This window comes from Schistosoma haematobium, chromosome 3, assembly GCF_000699445.3.
Source record: "Schistosoma haematobium chromosome 3, whole genome shotgun sequence".
NCBI lineage: Eukaryota > Metazoa > Platyhelminthes > Trematoda > Strigeidida > Schistosomatidae > Schistosoma > Schistosoma haematobium.
In genome coordinates, this window is record NC_067198.1 from 31,556,594 (window position 1) to 31,572,134 (window position 15,541).

Here is a 15,541-nt window from a genome sequence, read left to right on the forward strand (position 1 = left end):
ACTGTTTTACAGAACAGAAAGAATATGTACTTCCGATACACTAGAAGAGGAAGTTATGAATGTTAAAAAATGTTTAAAGAATAACGGATACCCACTGAAATTTATTGAGAAATACGGCAAATGTGAAGATAAAAAACCGAAAGAAATTACAGCAAATAAAAAGCCTATTTTTATTAAACTTCAATTCAAAGGTGACGATGTCACAGGATCAATCAATATGAGACTAAAAACTGCACTGACAAGAACCTATCCTGCAGCGAAATTGATTGTCCTGTCCAAAACAACATGTTCTTTGACACAATCAAAGGTCGACAGGTATCCCTTTCATGTTACCACCAACTGTGTATACAAATTTACATGTACCTGCCAAAGCAGTTACATTGGTAGAACAGAAAGGAGAGCCTACGTCCGATTCAAAGAACATATTCCTAAAAGTTTAAGATTAAATGGATTGAACTCATTCAACAGTGCTATCGCAAGACATCTCCTTGATACAGGACATAAAGCTGATATACTGAAGTCCTTCAAGGTGATTAACAAACAATCAAACTCGAACCTTTTGAAATTCGCTGAAGCGTTAGCAATCAAACGTTTAAAACCAGATCTTTCCTTACCCTGGTAACAATAACCCCCACTCTTTCTATTAATTTGCTCCTATTTATTTATTTATTACGTCATTATTGCAACTCTTTCTGAAATATAAATTACATCATATATAACTGATTGATTTCAATTCATATTTTCTTTATTACCATTAATCTATTTTCATGAGTTCTAATCATTCGCTGAGATTTTACAAATATATTCTTCTTTTTAATGTCTCAAATTAACTCGGCGCCCAAATATTGTGAAACTATTCGTTCAAATTTAGACGAAAGTTCTTATTTATTGTTCTAATCACTATTTCAATGTTCCAGAACTTCCCCTCTCTAACTTTATTTATTTATTCGAATCAAACATTTTATGAGCTCATTAACTCTATCTGAATCTTTGCTTGCTACATCATCATACACATGTATTGATCCTTAATCACACTCTTATGTATAAAGATGTCAATATCTGTAATAATTTGAATTTTCAAATAATTTAGGTTGTAAGCAGCTGATGAGAACCTAACGAAATAAAATGAATTCATATTATTCTGCACCAATCTTTGTTCTTGCTCTATTTAAGATAATAAAGGGAACTATGTGTATGAAACATAATTTTGAGTTTAACACTCAGTGATAGTCATCGTTATTATTTAAGACTCTAGCGCAAATCAGAGAGACCTACATAATAACTTTAGAAAGGACCAGTATAAACATAGAAATAATAGTTGAAATAAATTTTCAAAAGTTTCTCTTACTTTAAAGCTATATGGTAATTTTGAAAGTCCCCTCATGAATTGACTATATAGTGATAACGGTAAAGTGTGAAATAACACTGTAGTGAACAAGAACACGGGTGGGGACAATCGATTGTATTTAGCACAGAAATAACAGACTATCTCAATAAAATGTGAATACCATAAAGTCAATCGTCAATTTGCAAAATATCATTCCATCATATCAAACTGTACTGTTCCCGTTGCAAACACTAATCCATTGTCGCCCATTCCATTGTACATGCGTTTTCTTACAATTCCATTGTGCTCTTGCTCTTCCTTTCTTGATCTTCGCCATCTTCTGCTGCCGGACATTACGTTCTTTTAACGCACGTTATATACTACTTATATCAATATAAGTAGCTCACACCACAACACTAGTGTGAAAAAAAATCGTAAATAAGTCACACAAGATATCAATACCAAAATGTCGTCTTACTTCATAGTACCGTACGGTGAAATCAACGAAAAAAAGAGTAATATTAAGTGAAATGATAAGAATGGAAACATTTGTGCTACCAAAATTGATTTTTAGCCATCTATCTCTAACCACTAATTCCCAGTATCTTCCTTATACGATAAATATCTAAATACAGGTTTTTGATAGTGGAACCATACTTCTAAACAGAAGGAAATGATACGTAATTAATTAGAATCCCAATAAGTTTATTGTAGTTACTTCCGAGACAAAATTGTATTGGTAAATTACGTCAAACGATACAAGATTATGAGATGCAACAACATACAGACAAATACAATATGTAGCAAAGTTTTATTTATGGTATTTGGTAGATAGTACTTCTTTGATCTTATTCACAAGATCTGTGTACAAAACTTCATATTCTTCTCGGGTTTGAATATCTCTCAACTTGACAGTGTTACGAGCTAGTTCACTTCCTCCTAGAACAACGGCCAAAGGAATACCAGTTGATTCACAATACTGTAGTTGATCCAAAAGTTTGGGGTGATTTTTATGCGACATCGTAGCCTGTGAATTAAGCGTTTCGAAGTAAAAGTATAATTATGTATTAGGTATGATCTATTGATGACAGTAATAATAGAACAGCATCAATAATATGAGAGGACAATGGGAAATTTAATTTTTGATGATATAATTTAATCATTCATGTACAAAATATCTTGAGAACTGTAAGAACAATTGTACAACTACTACTTAAGACCTTCACTTTGAATTAGTGAAAATAAGTTCAACCGCTATCCTGTTTGAGTCCACTAGTCATCAACGCAGAGCCTGACAGATGTGCGTTGGCTCAAGTTGCTATATTATATCACCACTATGAGACCAAATTAATAAGACTTGTAGTAAAAGAGACTGAAGTAATGTAGTAATAATGATGATGAAAAGACTATGCATCGAGAAAAGATAGTAAAGGTACATATGAAGGAATACTAAAATTCAATATTGAGAATAAAATAGAAAGTGAATGTCTATGCGATATCATGAACGGTTATTAGTTATGTCATACAACGCCTCTAGTCACAAGTTCCGGTTATCGCTCCGGCATCAATCACATAATCTTCACCTAACAATGTGGCCCAGATCAACAATCAATGACTTCATGGACTGATACAATGTCCTGGTTTGGCTAGCACGAGCTTTATTCCAACGTAATCCTAAACTAGACACTCCCCATCACGGTTATCAGTGAGTGGGCATGCCTAATACAGATCATAACCACTGCAATCAATGAAGGTTGATAGTTTCATCAACGAAGCCGCTACATTTACCTGGTAACCCGTAACTAACATCAACATTACTTCTGTTTAAGTCCTCGAATAAGCATCATTAGTATGTAAGATTTTTCCTACAGATATTCTACCAGAACTGTAAACGCGATACTGAAGATCCAGAGTTTATGTGAAAGTTATGGTCAGAATAAGAACAACTTGGCTTTAAACTTTGTCTGTCTCTAAACGTCAAAAACAATTCAACTAGTACAATAATTAAAGGAATTATAGTCATTAAGTGAAACACACAAGCATACCGACTAGGATTACGTATCTTATCGAAATGAATAAAAAATGATTTGCAGTCACACTAATGTGATAGAACAATAGTTTCCTTCAAATGCCAGGTCACATGAAACAGAGATAGTCTACATACACATCAGACCAGGTTGACGTGATGAGCGTTTAAGCAGCGATATGATTGGTTAGTTATGGACATAAATATTAAGTTAATAGTTGAATTCATGGGCCAATTGAAGCTAGAACACCATGGAAAACCTGTAAGCGTTGGGCGGCCGTTTCATCCTAGTATGGGACTCCTCAGCAGTGCACATCCACGATCTCGCCACACGAGGTTCGAACCAAGGACCTATCGGTCTCGCGCGCGTAAGTATTTATATAATATGCACTTTACAATCTAGGATACAAACTTGTATAGAGATCCTGAGTTGTGTTAACACAAAAAACATCTCAATCAGTACATCAGCAAAACATTAACAACACAGGGACTGGCACGAATTCGGCTAATTTGGCGAACCATGCAACCATAAAAAGGAAAGCAAGAGATTTGAAATAATAATAATAGAAACAAACCAAGTAGAATATAATTTTAAAAGCAGGAATAAAATTAACAAACGGAAAGTACAAGATAACATTCAAAGGGAGATTCCTTCTTCATAATTCTAGTTAAAAAATTTGAAAGATTGATGTTATTTAAGTATTGGATTGTCTGGTTGTAACTGTTTGTCAATATGACAAGAAGTAATTCGTTTTCTTAATGTTATGAGACTGTTCCTTTTGCAAAATAGATTAAGAATATATTTTGTTATTTATATTAACATTAAGACATTTGAATCAATCAAATGAAACTTAAGAACGAAACGCTTACCTTAATCTTTGCATTCCATAAGAGTTGACAGCATTGTAAACGTTGCATAATAAGACCCTTATGAGCTCCAGCAACCATGACTTCAGTTTCAGTTGGTCGCACGTTACACTTATTCTTATCTGAAGAATTACTCAAAGCTTCTTTAATTGCTAATAGTCGTTCAACACCAAAACTAAAACCGACACACGGAACTCGTGTTCCAGAAGAATCGAACATTCCAACTAAACCATCGTAACGGCCACCACCAGCTACACTACCAACAGTCATGGATTCGCCAGGTGTAACAAAATCCTCCTCTAACTGTTCTTTGGCTTTCTTATCCTTTTTACTTGATTTTTTATTTTTTATAAAGGAGTTTAAGTTAGTTTCATTAGAACCAGTCAATTCTGCACCTGAATTACTTGGATTGTAAGTGAAACCTGTTATGTGAAACAAACAGTGGATTTCATTTAAATATTGGATTGTATTTTTGGCAAAAGAGAGATCAAAGTAGGCTACGAATACATTTTATTGAATTTATAATAACCTTTGAAATAGTGTTTTTATCTATGATATGATCCATAAACATAGTCAGTGAGCGTCTAACACGTAGAAACGCAATGATAGAAAAGAATCTGTCCCATATACAATAAATTGTGCACGGTAAGGTGTCAATAAACAAACTGGGCTGTAGCAAGTACTTACAAACAACAAGACAGCAATAATTAGCCAGTCAGTCAACCATAAACAACATAAAGCCTGACACCAGTTCAGTTCGTGTTGATGCAGTGTGGGAACTTGCACCGATGAATATATGTAACAGGTTCTACGTTCCGTATAACTACTAACAAAAGGCTTTGTTGTCGAAGAGGCTTTCTGCAATTTAATTAAAAGAAATTCTCGATTGTTGAGATCAACGAATAGAATGCGAACCGATAGATAAACGTTATGGTGGTTAAATAATGGCTGCTCATGACACCTTATTATTGACTTAAGTTCACGAAAGATCATAAATCGAAAACAATACCACTAGCCATATAAATAGTTTTCTATGTAATAAAATAGCATGTTTACATAAAAAAACATGAACACAAAATAAACCTGATAAAATTTCATAGGCGATTGGAGGAAATTAGCTTGTATGTCAATTAATATCCAATTAGTTAAGGCCTGACTGTTAGAACTAAACTTTGAGCATCGTATCAGGTTTAAAATAAACAGATGAAAGGGTGTCGAATTATCTATATTTTTGTTTGTATTATGACCTTTTATTTGCTACGCAATCGGAAAAATATAAACACAATAGTATAGCAACGCACGCGATTACTGTTCAATAAAGCACTCTTAATGCACGCCCTGACTATTGGAAAGGTGAAAAAGATAAGCCTGGACTTAGACTACAAAGGATATATTTTCCGGAAAAATACCACGTTCATATGCAGATCTTCCTTTCAGTAATTATTAATTACATTTTCATACAGAAAAATAGCAAAACTGAGTAAACACATCACAAAGGTTATCAGAATACAGTAGAGTGACGTACTGAAATGATTAATAACCGAGATTGATATGGCAGTTAAGAATTAGGTCTGGAAGTCAGGTTTTAATTGCTTGGGGAGTGAATGATCTACACACTGATTCCCTTCAACCCGATATGAAATTTTTTTTCAGATTAATATTTTATGCTTAACCACGTCACGTTATCGTGTAAAAAAATTTTCTTTTTATATGGTAGCCTTGTCTTTAATATCGAATCACTTGGAGGCTCAAGTCAATAGTTCGTCCATCCATATCGTATCATTGCCCATCGTCTATTGATCAGTATTTTTTCTTTCATTCAAACAGTCCAAGATCCGTTTATCAAATCAATGAACCTCAATGACTATCATACTGAATTAATCAATAATCTTACTCTCGACTGATTTATTATCAGTTTGCCTTTACCACTACTAGTATGAACCGATGATGTATGTTACCGAGAAATACACTAATCGGCTTTATTACTTCAAAAACCTTCACGGTCACAAAGAATCAGATTCTATATGTGTAGCAATTTCTCAGAGTCTATCATTAATATCCATGTACACAGAATATCTACTGGTGACAATTCTTGCTTGGAAAATACTTCACGAACCAGATATTTAAATATGTAATTGATTAGACAGATCAGTAAGCATAAAAACTATGGGAGACTAACAAAATAACAATTTATCATTAATTTGTTCATCAGGTATTTGGGCATAAGCCACAATCTAATGATAAGGACTAATCACGCTACCCGGTTTCCCAAACCAAATTAGGTGGGGCAGGGTTCGAACCAGGAGCTTATTGACCGAAAGTCGAACACCTCAATCACAGGAGACATTGTAGTGGCTGATCCTATATCAAGCCCATATAGCTTATTCTAGCTTCTGGACTAACCAATTCATCCATTCTTCTCAAGGTACATTTTGACCTTGTTAACTATTAGCTTATCAACCTTGACTTTTTATGAGTGTATGTGCGTACATTGGTTTTCCTACTCATCACATGCCTGTAACTTATTTTTGGTCTGACTATAAATATTGATTCACGCTTGGTTAAATTGAGTTGGCTCGCTCGCCTTTTCACCGAGCGTCATTTAGTCCTGCTTTTCTCTCTCCCATTCGCTTCCTTCGCTGTCTCCCCGATTTTCTGTGCAGATCAACTTTACGAAATAAACGTATTTAAAACTCCGTTCTCGTATTTGACTTATTTAATTCCGTTATTCACTAACGCGATTTAAGTTGATCATTATATACGAGAGTAGCCAGGATGTATATTTCAATAACAATCAGAAACGATTTAACTGGAAACAGATCTAGGGCCATAACAACGTAAAAAAATACATAACTAGATGAACCAAAGTAACCAATGAAGATAGTCGTGTACGAGAACAAGATTCAAACAAATGCTTAATTAAAAGTATGGAATCGATGAAATTGGTAAACTTTAAACAGGAATAAATATTGATTATAGTCCTTTTTAAAAACTGAGGATGCGACTAGTGGTTTCGTTGAGACAGTAATTCATGGAAAGCGGTGGTTTGTAGCATCAAAAAAGAACAAAACTTACGAAGGTCATTTCAATTATTTCCTTATTATTTAGCTGCTTGATTATATTAGTACGGAAAAAAACTGTTATAGCCAGCTAATTAGCATCGATTCAGCTGGTAATTATAGACTCAATTTTAAAGCCCTAGCCACTTTATCTAATAAATAAATACACTTAAAATCCTTAACAAGACAACGAAGAACTATACACCGGCTATTTGTCTCTATATGCCTAACCTAGCAATCACGCAAGCAGGCGGATTTCAGTAGGATAAAAACGTGAGAAATGTAAACAGTTCTTAACAAACTCTTAGAAGCTTAGCACTTGCTTCTGTAAGTAAGTTTGTCATTATACGAGCATCTAACGAAAAAAGGTCAAGAAAATAGTTAATCATAAGTTGTACGAATGACAGCAACACAATTAACATAGTCACATTGATGAGTTATTTATAAGATTATCAGAGCTCACACATTTTTAGGTGCTTGTTTTGTTGAAGAATGATAAAAGCTGTACAAACAAACTATATATTACAGAAAACACAACTCTGGCAAAATTACAATACATTTTTGTTTTACTAAAATCTTTACTGAAACATGGAAACATTTGATAAGCTCATTGGACAAACCTTTCAAAACAGCTTCGTAAATAACACCGGTATAGTAATCCAACCCGCGCGCTAGACTTAAATCGAAACTAATTCGCTCTTCTATCCCAAGTGCTTTACAATAGTCTAATAATAATCTCATTTCCTGAAGAGCGGCTTTAGCTGATGATTGATTATTAAGATGCTCGTCTGATTCGAGACGTTCAACTAGATCCAAACCTCCAGTTAGCTGAACATACGAACCAATTTTATCTGCAGCTTCAGGTGACAACCCTCTGTCTTCACATAATTCCCGTCTGACATCTTCCCAAGGAATCTAGAAAATGCAAGATGAATGCGACTTACAGACAAGGTTCATGAACACAAAGGTTGGCATGAATATATTTATTCAAATGCACAAAATCTTCTGATCTATAATGTTGCACAAATCCACAGAAAAGCTTTAAATATATATAACTAAAAATCGATTTAACCAACAGAATATAAAACTGAAACCCTAACGGGGTAAATTACGCAAGACTGTTAACTAATGCATCTATATCAGAGCAGTACTATTTCAATAATTGCTGTAAGTTTCCTTTATTTAAGTTTCAGCACCACAATCCTCGGATCTTGGAAACAGAAGAAATAATTATGAATAGGTTGAAGAAACATATATACAATGATCTTAAAATCAAAAATCGTGATTGTTTTAGACACGTGTGGAATTTCCGATGCTAGTGTCCACGTTCATATCATGTAAAAATCCCGGCTACTAAACACTAACACTGATTTATTAAGTACTGACTGTTACACTATCACTGTACTGGGTTCATCATACAAACACTTAATTCGCAACCTCCCATAACAGTTGTTGAAGTCGCTTCTGGTTCAAAATCTATTAGATTTTATAGACATTTTTCTAGAAGTTCAAAAGAATCATTTTATCTAAATGGAACCTATTACTGAACTAAAAACCTATTATATTGAAATAAGTGAAGCAAACATTCCATTTGGAGTACTCCACTTTTAATTATAGTATTGTAAGTATGAACTTCATCCAAGTAGTGTCACTAGCTCTTGTGAAGATTGTGTGGTCCAAGTTTGAGTACATGGATTGCTACTGCGTAATACCATTAATCTAGAAGTAAAGAGACCCATTTACCCTTATTTTCATCAAGAATAATGACTTATCAAAGGTATCACAAATATACGTAAATAGTTTCGGGGTACCAAGTATATCGTAACAACAAATAAGCAGTAAAGAAATATTGTATGTCAATAAGCAAGTTATCTGTCAACAAATGTGATTTACATGACATCAGCACCCTATATCAGTGTTTCAACGTAGAAAATGACTGGATGAAGAATTCTTTGTAAAATGAACCAATAGTGTTAACTAGTTATTTTACCAGAAGTAGTAATGTGATCAATGTCAAGTTATTTCGTATGATTTAGTTATAAATCGCGTCGTCACATTCAACATAAATGTGCGATTCCATCGCAGAGACAATTTAATTCTACAAAATGTGATTAATTCTTTTGTAACTGGAACAATGGAGTATCAAGCCATTCACTTCATGTATTATTCGGCTATACAATTTTATATGACGTTAATTTTTTATCGCAAGAAAGTGAACTGCTTCCCTATCGATGTATGATTGCTTTTACATTCATAAAACTCACTAATTAAGTGCATAAAACTTTGCCAGTGAATATTCAATATAAGTTAATCAGAGGAACAGAAAGGTATCGGGCTGATTAAAAAGTTACTCAGTAACTTCATTTTGGGGGGCATAGAATCGTAATCATGCTTAGTTTCTGATGATAATTTGTAATATTTATTATAGATAATTATATCTTGAGTGTAGTAATATAACAACAAATATGCAGCGGCATTCTTAATGAGACTAAAACCAGAATTAAGTTTGAATAATTAAGAATGCCAAAAGCACTACATTAAGGAATATGGAAAATATTGCAGAACATTCCGAAAATTACGAGACGGAGTGCTTCCACGAATGTTTTCTAGGTATTGAAATACTAAACTTAAGATCTAATGAATATGCTTGACGCAGATTCTCTAGACGCAGATTAAAAATATGCCTAGCTGAACACCATGAAAAATAGGTTGAATCAATGATAACCTTGATATGGATATTTACGTAGACTTTACAATGCACAGAAATGTCACGTGAAGCTGGTATGTAGATTTAGGAACTCAAGTTACAGGTTCGGATTCTTTTATTAATTAAGGTTTGAGCAAAATAATATTGTTAGGTCTAACTACAGGTTTATTCCATAACTTAGTAGATAAACCCATGGCTGGCCATTATATTTTCTTCGCTTTGTTACATAAAGAAATCTAAAAAGTGGTAACTGAACAAATCTAATACCTACCTTGTCTAGTTTGTCAACTGAGGAACAAGCTGAAACAAACTTATCCGATGGCACATTACAAGCCGAAAACAATCCATCAAGCAAACGTCTGTGGTTGATCTTTATGACAAAATCGCCTAAATCCAATTCTGAAAGCACTTCGTATATTATTCGAAGGCATTCTGCATCCGCCAACATTAGCCCATGATCTCCAGCAATATCGAAATCCTGGAAAATGAGAAAACATTTGTGGAAGAATGGAATGCTGACTTTTAAACAGATGGTTAACAAGGTGAAACCCGAACTTACCTACTGTGCAACATCGGCTTACTCAGTATTAACTTACGATTATAATTTGTATATCGTTTATGTATTTGTTGCACTTGGTACATTGACTTAATATAGACATACGTGTCATTTTAGCATGTCTCAAGCATCACAATAAGAGAAGAGCCTGAATAGATGAAGACGAACTGATAACGAGGGAAAAATATTAAGGTTAGTGAGCTATAAAACGAGTATTAAATATTTTTATATATCTCTCCTGTGTATGAGAGAAGTGAATGTGGATTAACATTCAAGGTATTACTCTACGCTAACCCGTATTTTAGGTAAAGTCAAACACCTTAAGTATTACACCACAGTTTAGAGGTATGATGCAGTACTAAATATGAAACAAAAAATTAGGACGAAATACATAACCTTGCGTTTGCTGCTTTTAGTTTTCCCGTTCTTCAACCAACCTGTCTGGCATGGGGAGACCTTGTGTAACGATTGTTCCAGCCAGTATAGCTCGATCCCTTGATCATGAAAGGCAAGCCCGACCACCACATCTAGGTAGCAACAACGAACGGGCCAGAACTGTATGCATTAATTATGAACAACACATATAAGCGAACAATTGTTTTCAATTAGATCGTCATTACGCTTTACTCTAATATACATGAATATTTATACGAAAATGTTAAAACAATCAAGGCAATATGGGTCAATAATCACAATGAAATAGAATAGGTCACCACACGCAATAAGTAAAATTACAAGTTGGTAGCAGGAAGACAAGTGTACTGATAATAGTAAGAATAATAAAATACGATAACAAAAGTCTTATCAATAGTTAAACGTTGGAAATAGAAGGTCAAACATGGGTAAATAGACTTGGAATAGTCATCACAAAACATTAAAATCATTACGTGATAAGAAGTGTGTAAATAATTAGGTAGTGAAGAATACAAACGGCAAGAGGCGGAAAATTACAAATAAATACTAGATGTGGAAATAGGCTAGTGATAACGAAAATAGAATGGAATAAATAAATAATAATGATTTTTAAAAAAATCGTTAGTTAAGTTATAACTGGCCATGGAAGGGATATGGGGGTTACGAATTTCTTATGTACACATAAATTGGGGTTATATGTACGAATTCCTATAGCTTCAGCTATATGTAAGAGGCGGGAACGAACTCTGTTGGGAAATGATGGAGGTATACGATAGATCACTCGAAATGATTTTTATTTATCTACAGCATGACCGCTAACGATGAGATGTGCCAAGATAGAACTGCGAATTGTTTTTATCTGGCCTTTTATAAATCAAGCTGGCAGATGTTCACTCATTCGTTGGTTAAGTTGCCTGGTAGTACGCCCGATATAGCTATCAACAGGAGCAACCGAATTTGTAAATGCACATTAAGGAGGTCGACTCAGGTAACCTATCCTTCGTTTGCGTAGACATCGCTAGTCGACAAGGGAAAGTCAACGCAAGATTGGCTGCGTAGAATGACCTGGTGATTACTTTAGTTAACCTATATTTCAGAGTATCACTAGCCACATACCCGTTAAATTGTAGTTTCATGTATAAAGGTTTCTTACGAACAGTCGAAATCTCCAACTTCTTTATTATGTCATACATGTACTTCTTAATGAAAGCACTGGAGTGGCCGATCTCGGTCAGTGAGTTGTTGATGAATTAAAGCTCCTGACTTAGAGTGTTTACTGTGCAGATCTTTTTAGCTCTGCTAGTGAGATATCTAACCAAATTTCTCTTGTAACGGATAGGTGTGAAACTGCGGAAGTGAGTATATTGGCAAGCAGACATGAAACTACAATTTAACGGGTATGTGGCTAGTGATACTCTGAAATATAGGTTAACTAAAGTAATCACCAGGTCATTCTACGCAGCCAATCTTGCGTTGACTTTCCCTTGTCGACTAGCGATGTCTACGCAAACGAAGGATAGGTTACCTGAGTCGACCTCCTTAATGTGCATTTACAAATTCGGTTGCTCCTGTTGATAGCTATATCGGGCGTACTACCAGGCAACTTAACCAACGAATGAGTGAACATCTGCCAGCTTGGTTTATAAAAGGCCAGATAAAAACAATTCGCAGTTCTATCTTGGCACATCTCATCGTTAGCGGTCATGCTGTAGATAAATAAAAATCATTTCGAGTGATCTATCGTATACCTCCATCATTTCCCAACAGAGTTCGTTCCCGCCTCTTACATATAGCTGAAGCTATAGGAATTCGTACATATAACCCCAATTTATGTGTACATAAGAAATTCGTAACCCCCATATCCCTTCCATGGCCAGTTATAACTTAACTAACGATTTTTTTAAAAATCATTATTATTTATTTATTCCATTCTATTTTCGTTATCACTAGCCTATTTCCACATCTAGTATTTATTTGTAATTTTCCGCCTCTTGCCGTTTGTATTCTTCACTACCTAATTATTTACACACTTCTTATCACGTAATGATTTTAATGTTTTGTGATGACTATTCCAAGTCTATTTACCCATGTTTGACCTTCTATTTCCAACGTTTAACTATTGATAAGACTTTTGTTATCGTATTTTATTATTCTTACTATTATCAGTACACTTGTCTTCCTGCTACCAACTTGTAATTTTACTTATTGCGTGTGGTGACCTATTCTATTTCATTGTGATTATTGACCCATATTGCCTTGATTGTTTTAACATTTTCGTATAAATATTCATGTATATTAGAGTAAAGCGTAATGACGATCTAATTGAAAACAATTGTTCGCTTATATGTGTTGTTCTAATTTTCTCAATAGGATTCTTTAACATTGTTGAGCCAGTGCACGAAACTGACTTCCAGGACATCAAGAATTCTACTACACTACTTGGTATCCTAATCTGATGCGTACTTAAGGTCATGCAGGTAGGCGTTTAATTAACGATAACCCTAGTTTTCGTGAAAACACGGAAAACAATTCATTGAGTTGCAAAGCAGGTTATAGAGTTGAGCACGGGTCTCGCAAATGTTTAGTTCGAATAATTTTAATTATTATAGATTTACAGCCCTGAAATCTCAGAAGACATGCAGAGAGTAAACTAGGTTATTAGGAGCAAATGTGGTAACCGAATTTGGGAACCAACCAAACCCAACAGACAACTAAACACCCGACCTTGTCGCAACAAAGGCGGAATGGTAACGAAATGTAATCATTAGGCAGACACAACAATGAAGTTAAGTGACTTCGAAAAGTAAAACTTGTAGTAATTTACTTACACACTGGTAAAACTCCCGGTAACGACCGCGCGACATAGCCGGTTGATCACGCCGATAAACCTTTCCAATTTGATATCGCTTGATAGATTTAATCTTATGCATGGCAACATAACGGGCGAATGGGACCTTCACTGCATCATAAACAATAATTCTAACATACGGTTAAATCATATCTAAGAGAAAGCGCCTCGCCGCCTTGATCCTGAAGATCGTATATGAGTTTAGATTCTTCGCCATACTTTCCAGCTAGCACTTCCTAATTCCTGTAAAACTCGAAACGTCTGAAGTTACCTTGAGCTCAAAAACAGGGGTGTCTATCGTGACCGCATCATGACGCTTGAAACACCGTATTATTGTACTAAAAACACCTTCAAGAATTGTCATTTGGAGGGGATCCCGATCTTTTGTTCCCTATTTCAATCAGAGGAATTTTCAGTATTACCTTTGGAACTTTTAAATTGTACTTCACTTCGCACTGTTTGATGGATGACTTGGCCATTTGCTCTGTGATTTTTTGCACCTAGCATTAAAATATAACTTCGATTTTAGGTACGAGAACCTGAAGAATAGACATTTTAACTGCACTACCAAGATAACCAACGTTTGTGCGCATTACTGATTGTCTTACAAAAATAAGCTAAACTCACTTTTGTCTCCTTTAGGATATTCACATCACCGGTAGGTAATTCAGGCATGGCATACGTAGCGCATCTAATAAATCGACCTCGCACTCAATTATAAGTTTGTTCTTCTCTGTCGCATTGGAAACTTCTCAAAACATTAAATTTGCCATTATATGTATCTATGAAAGGATTTATAGCCCCTTGCTCAGGGATAGAAAACCAAGTCACTAAATAATTACTGAGTGGGTTTCAACAGATATTTGTTTCCGTTTCGGTTTGAATAGTTCAGATTCAGATCTGTGTAGTAAGGACAGAAGGCCCACGGCCTATGTTATTCCTTTTCCCGTATGCTTCTGTGAGTGTCCAATCTTCTCTTGAGAGAGTCAATTGAAGGTGCGGACACCACTGCTTCAGGCAGCAGGTTCCAACTATTGATGACTCGGTGTGAAAACCTGTATGCGACGGGTATTTCATTCGTTCTCGGCTTTTCTATTCGCCTGCCCTATCCTATGAGATGTCCCGATCTAGTGGGAAGAAAAACAGACTATATGTTAGGTCCAAAATCATTTCTTAGTTTTCTATTCATCAAACTCAGATCACCACTTAATCTGCAATAGAACATAGTAAATAGATCTAGCTTCTAAAGTCGCTCTTTTTATGGTAAACCCTGGAGTCCCAGAATTGTACGAATAGCTGCCCTCTGTACTTTTTCAGGGATATCCGAGTCACCTCTTAAACAGGAGCTTGCAGCCTGAACACAGTTCTCAATCTTAGTTCTCACTAAGGTTGTGTATACTGTAGTGAACATGGTAGTATTTAACTTGGTGGATGTCCGTCTTAAAGCCTGAAGGGTTCTAAACCCCTTAGCTGCGACCTGCTGGTAATGGGCTGTGGTGTAAAGATCATGACCCACTGTCACCCCTAGATCTTTATGAGACCGGACTACGGGTAATGGCACTTCCCTTATGTTGTAACTGTTAACCTTTGCATCCCCAACGTGCATAACATTGGAGACTGTACTATACTTGAAAGGTCATTAACATACATTATAAAAATTAAAGGACCTAGGACGGAACCTTGAGGTACCCCACTAAGTACTGGTCTCCAGATGGAGCACTTGGAATTTGTTCTTAC

At 35.2% G+C, this 15,541-nt stretch overlaps 1 protein-coding gene across 2 annotated transcripts; it reads right to left on the reverse strand.

Moving 5' to 3' along the window:
* Positions 1-2,011: 2,011 nt before the first annotated feature.
* On the reverse strand, positions 2,012-14,521 carry MS3_00005533 (uncharacterized protein; the record flags this gene model as incomplete). 2 transcript variants are annotated; one of them, XM_012945686.3, is made up of 9 exons in its annotated part: positions 14,487-14,521; positions 14,227-14,304; positions 14,076-14,195; positions 13,945-14,040; positions 13,785-13,910; positions 10,258-10,464; positions 7,900-8,194; positions 4,224-4,642; positions 2,139-2,354 (listed from the first exon to the last, which is right to left on the reverse strand). In XM_012945686.3, exons 1-9 carry the CDS (start codon positions 14,493-14,495, stop codon positions 2,139-2,141), a joined length of 1,566 nt encoding a protein of 521 aa, XP_012801140.2. In that variant the 5' UTR covers positions 14,496-14,521. The 2 variants fall into 2 exon arrangements, with proteins under 2 accessions (XP_051069604.1, XP_012801140.2); XM_051213614.1 differs by having other exon boundaries at positions 2,012-2,354; positions 13,785-14,040; positions 14,227-14,399; positions 14,432-14,521.
* Between the last annotated feature and the right edge of the window lie 1,020 nt (positions 14,522-15,541).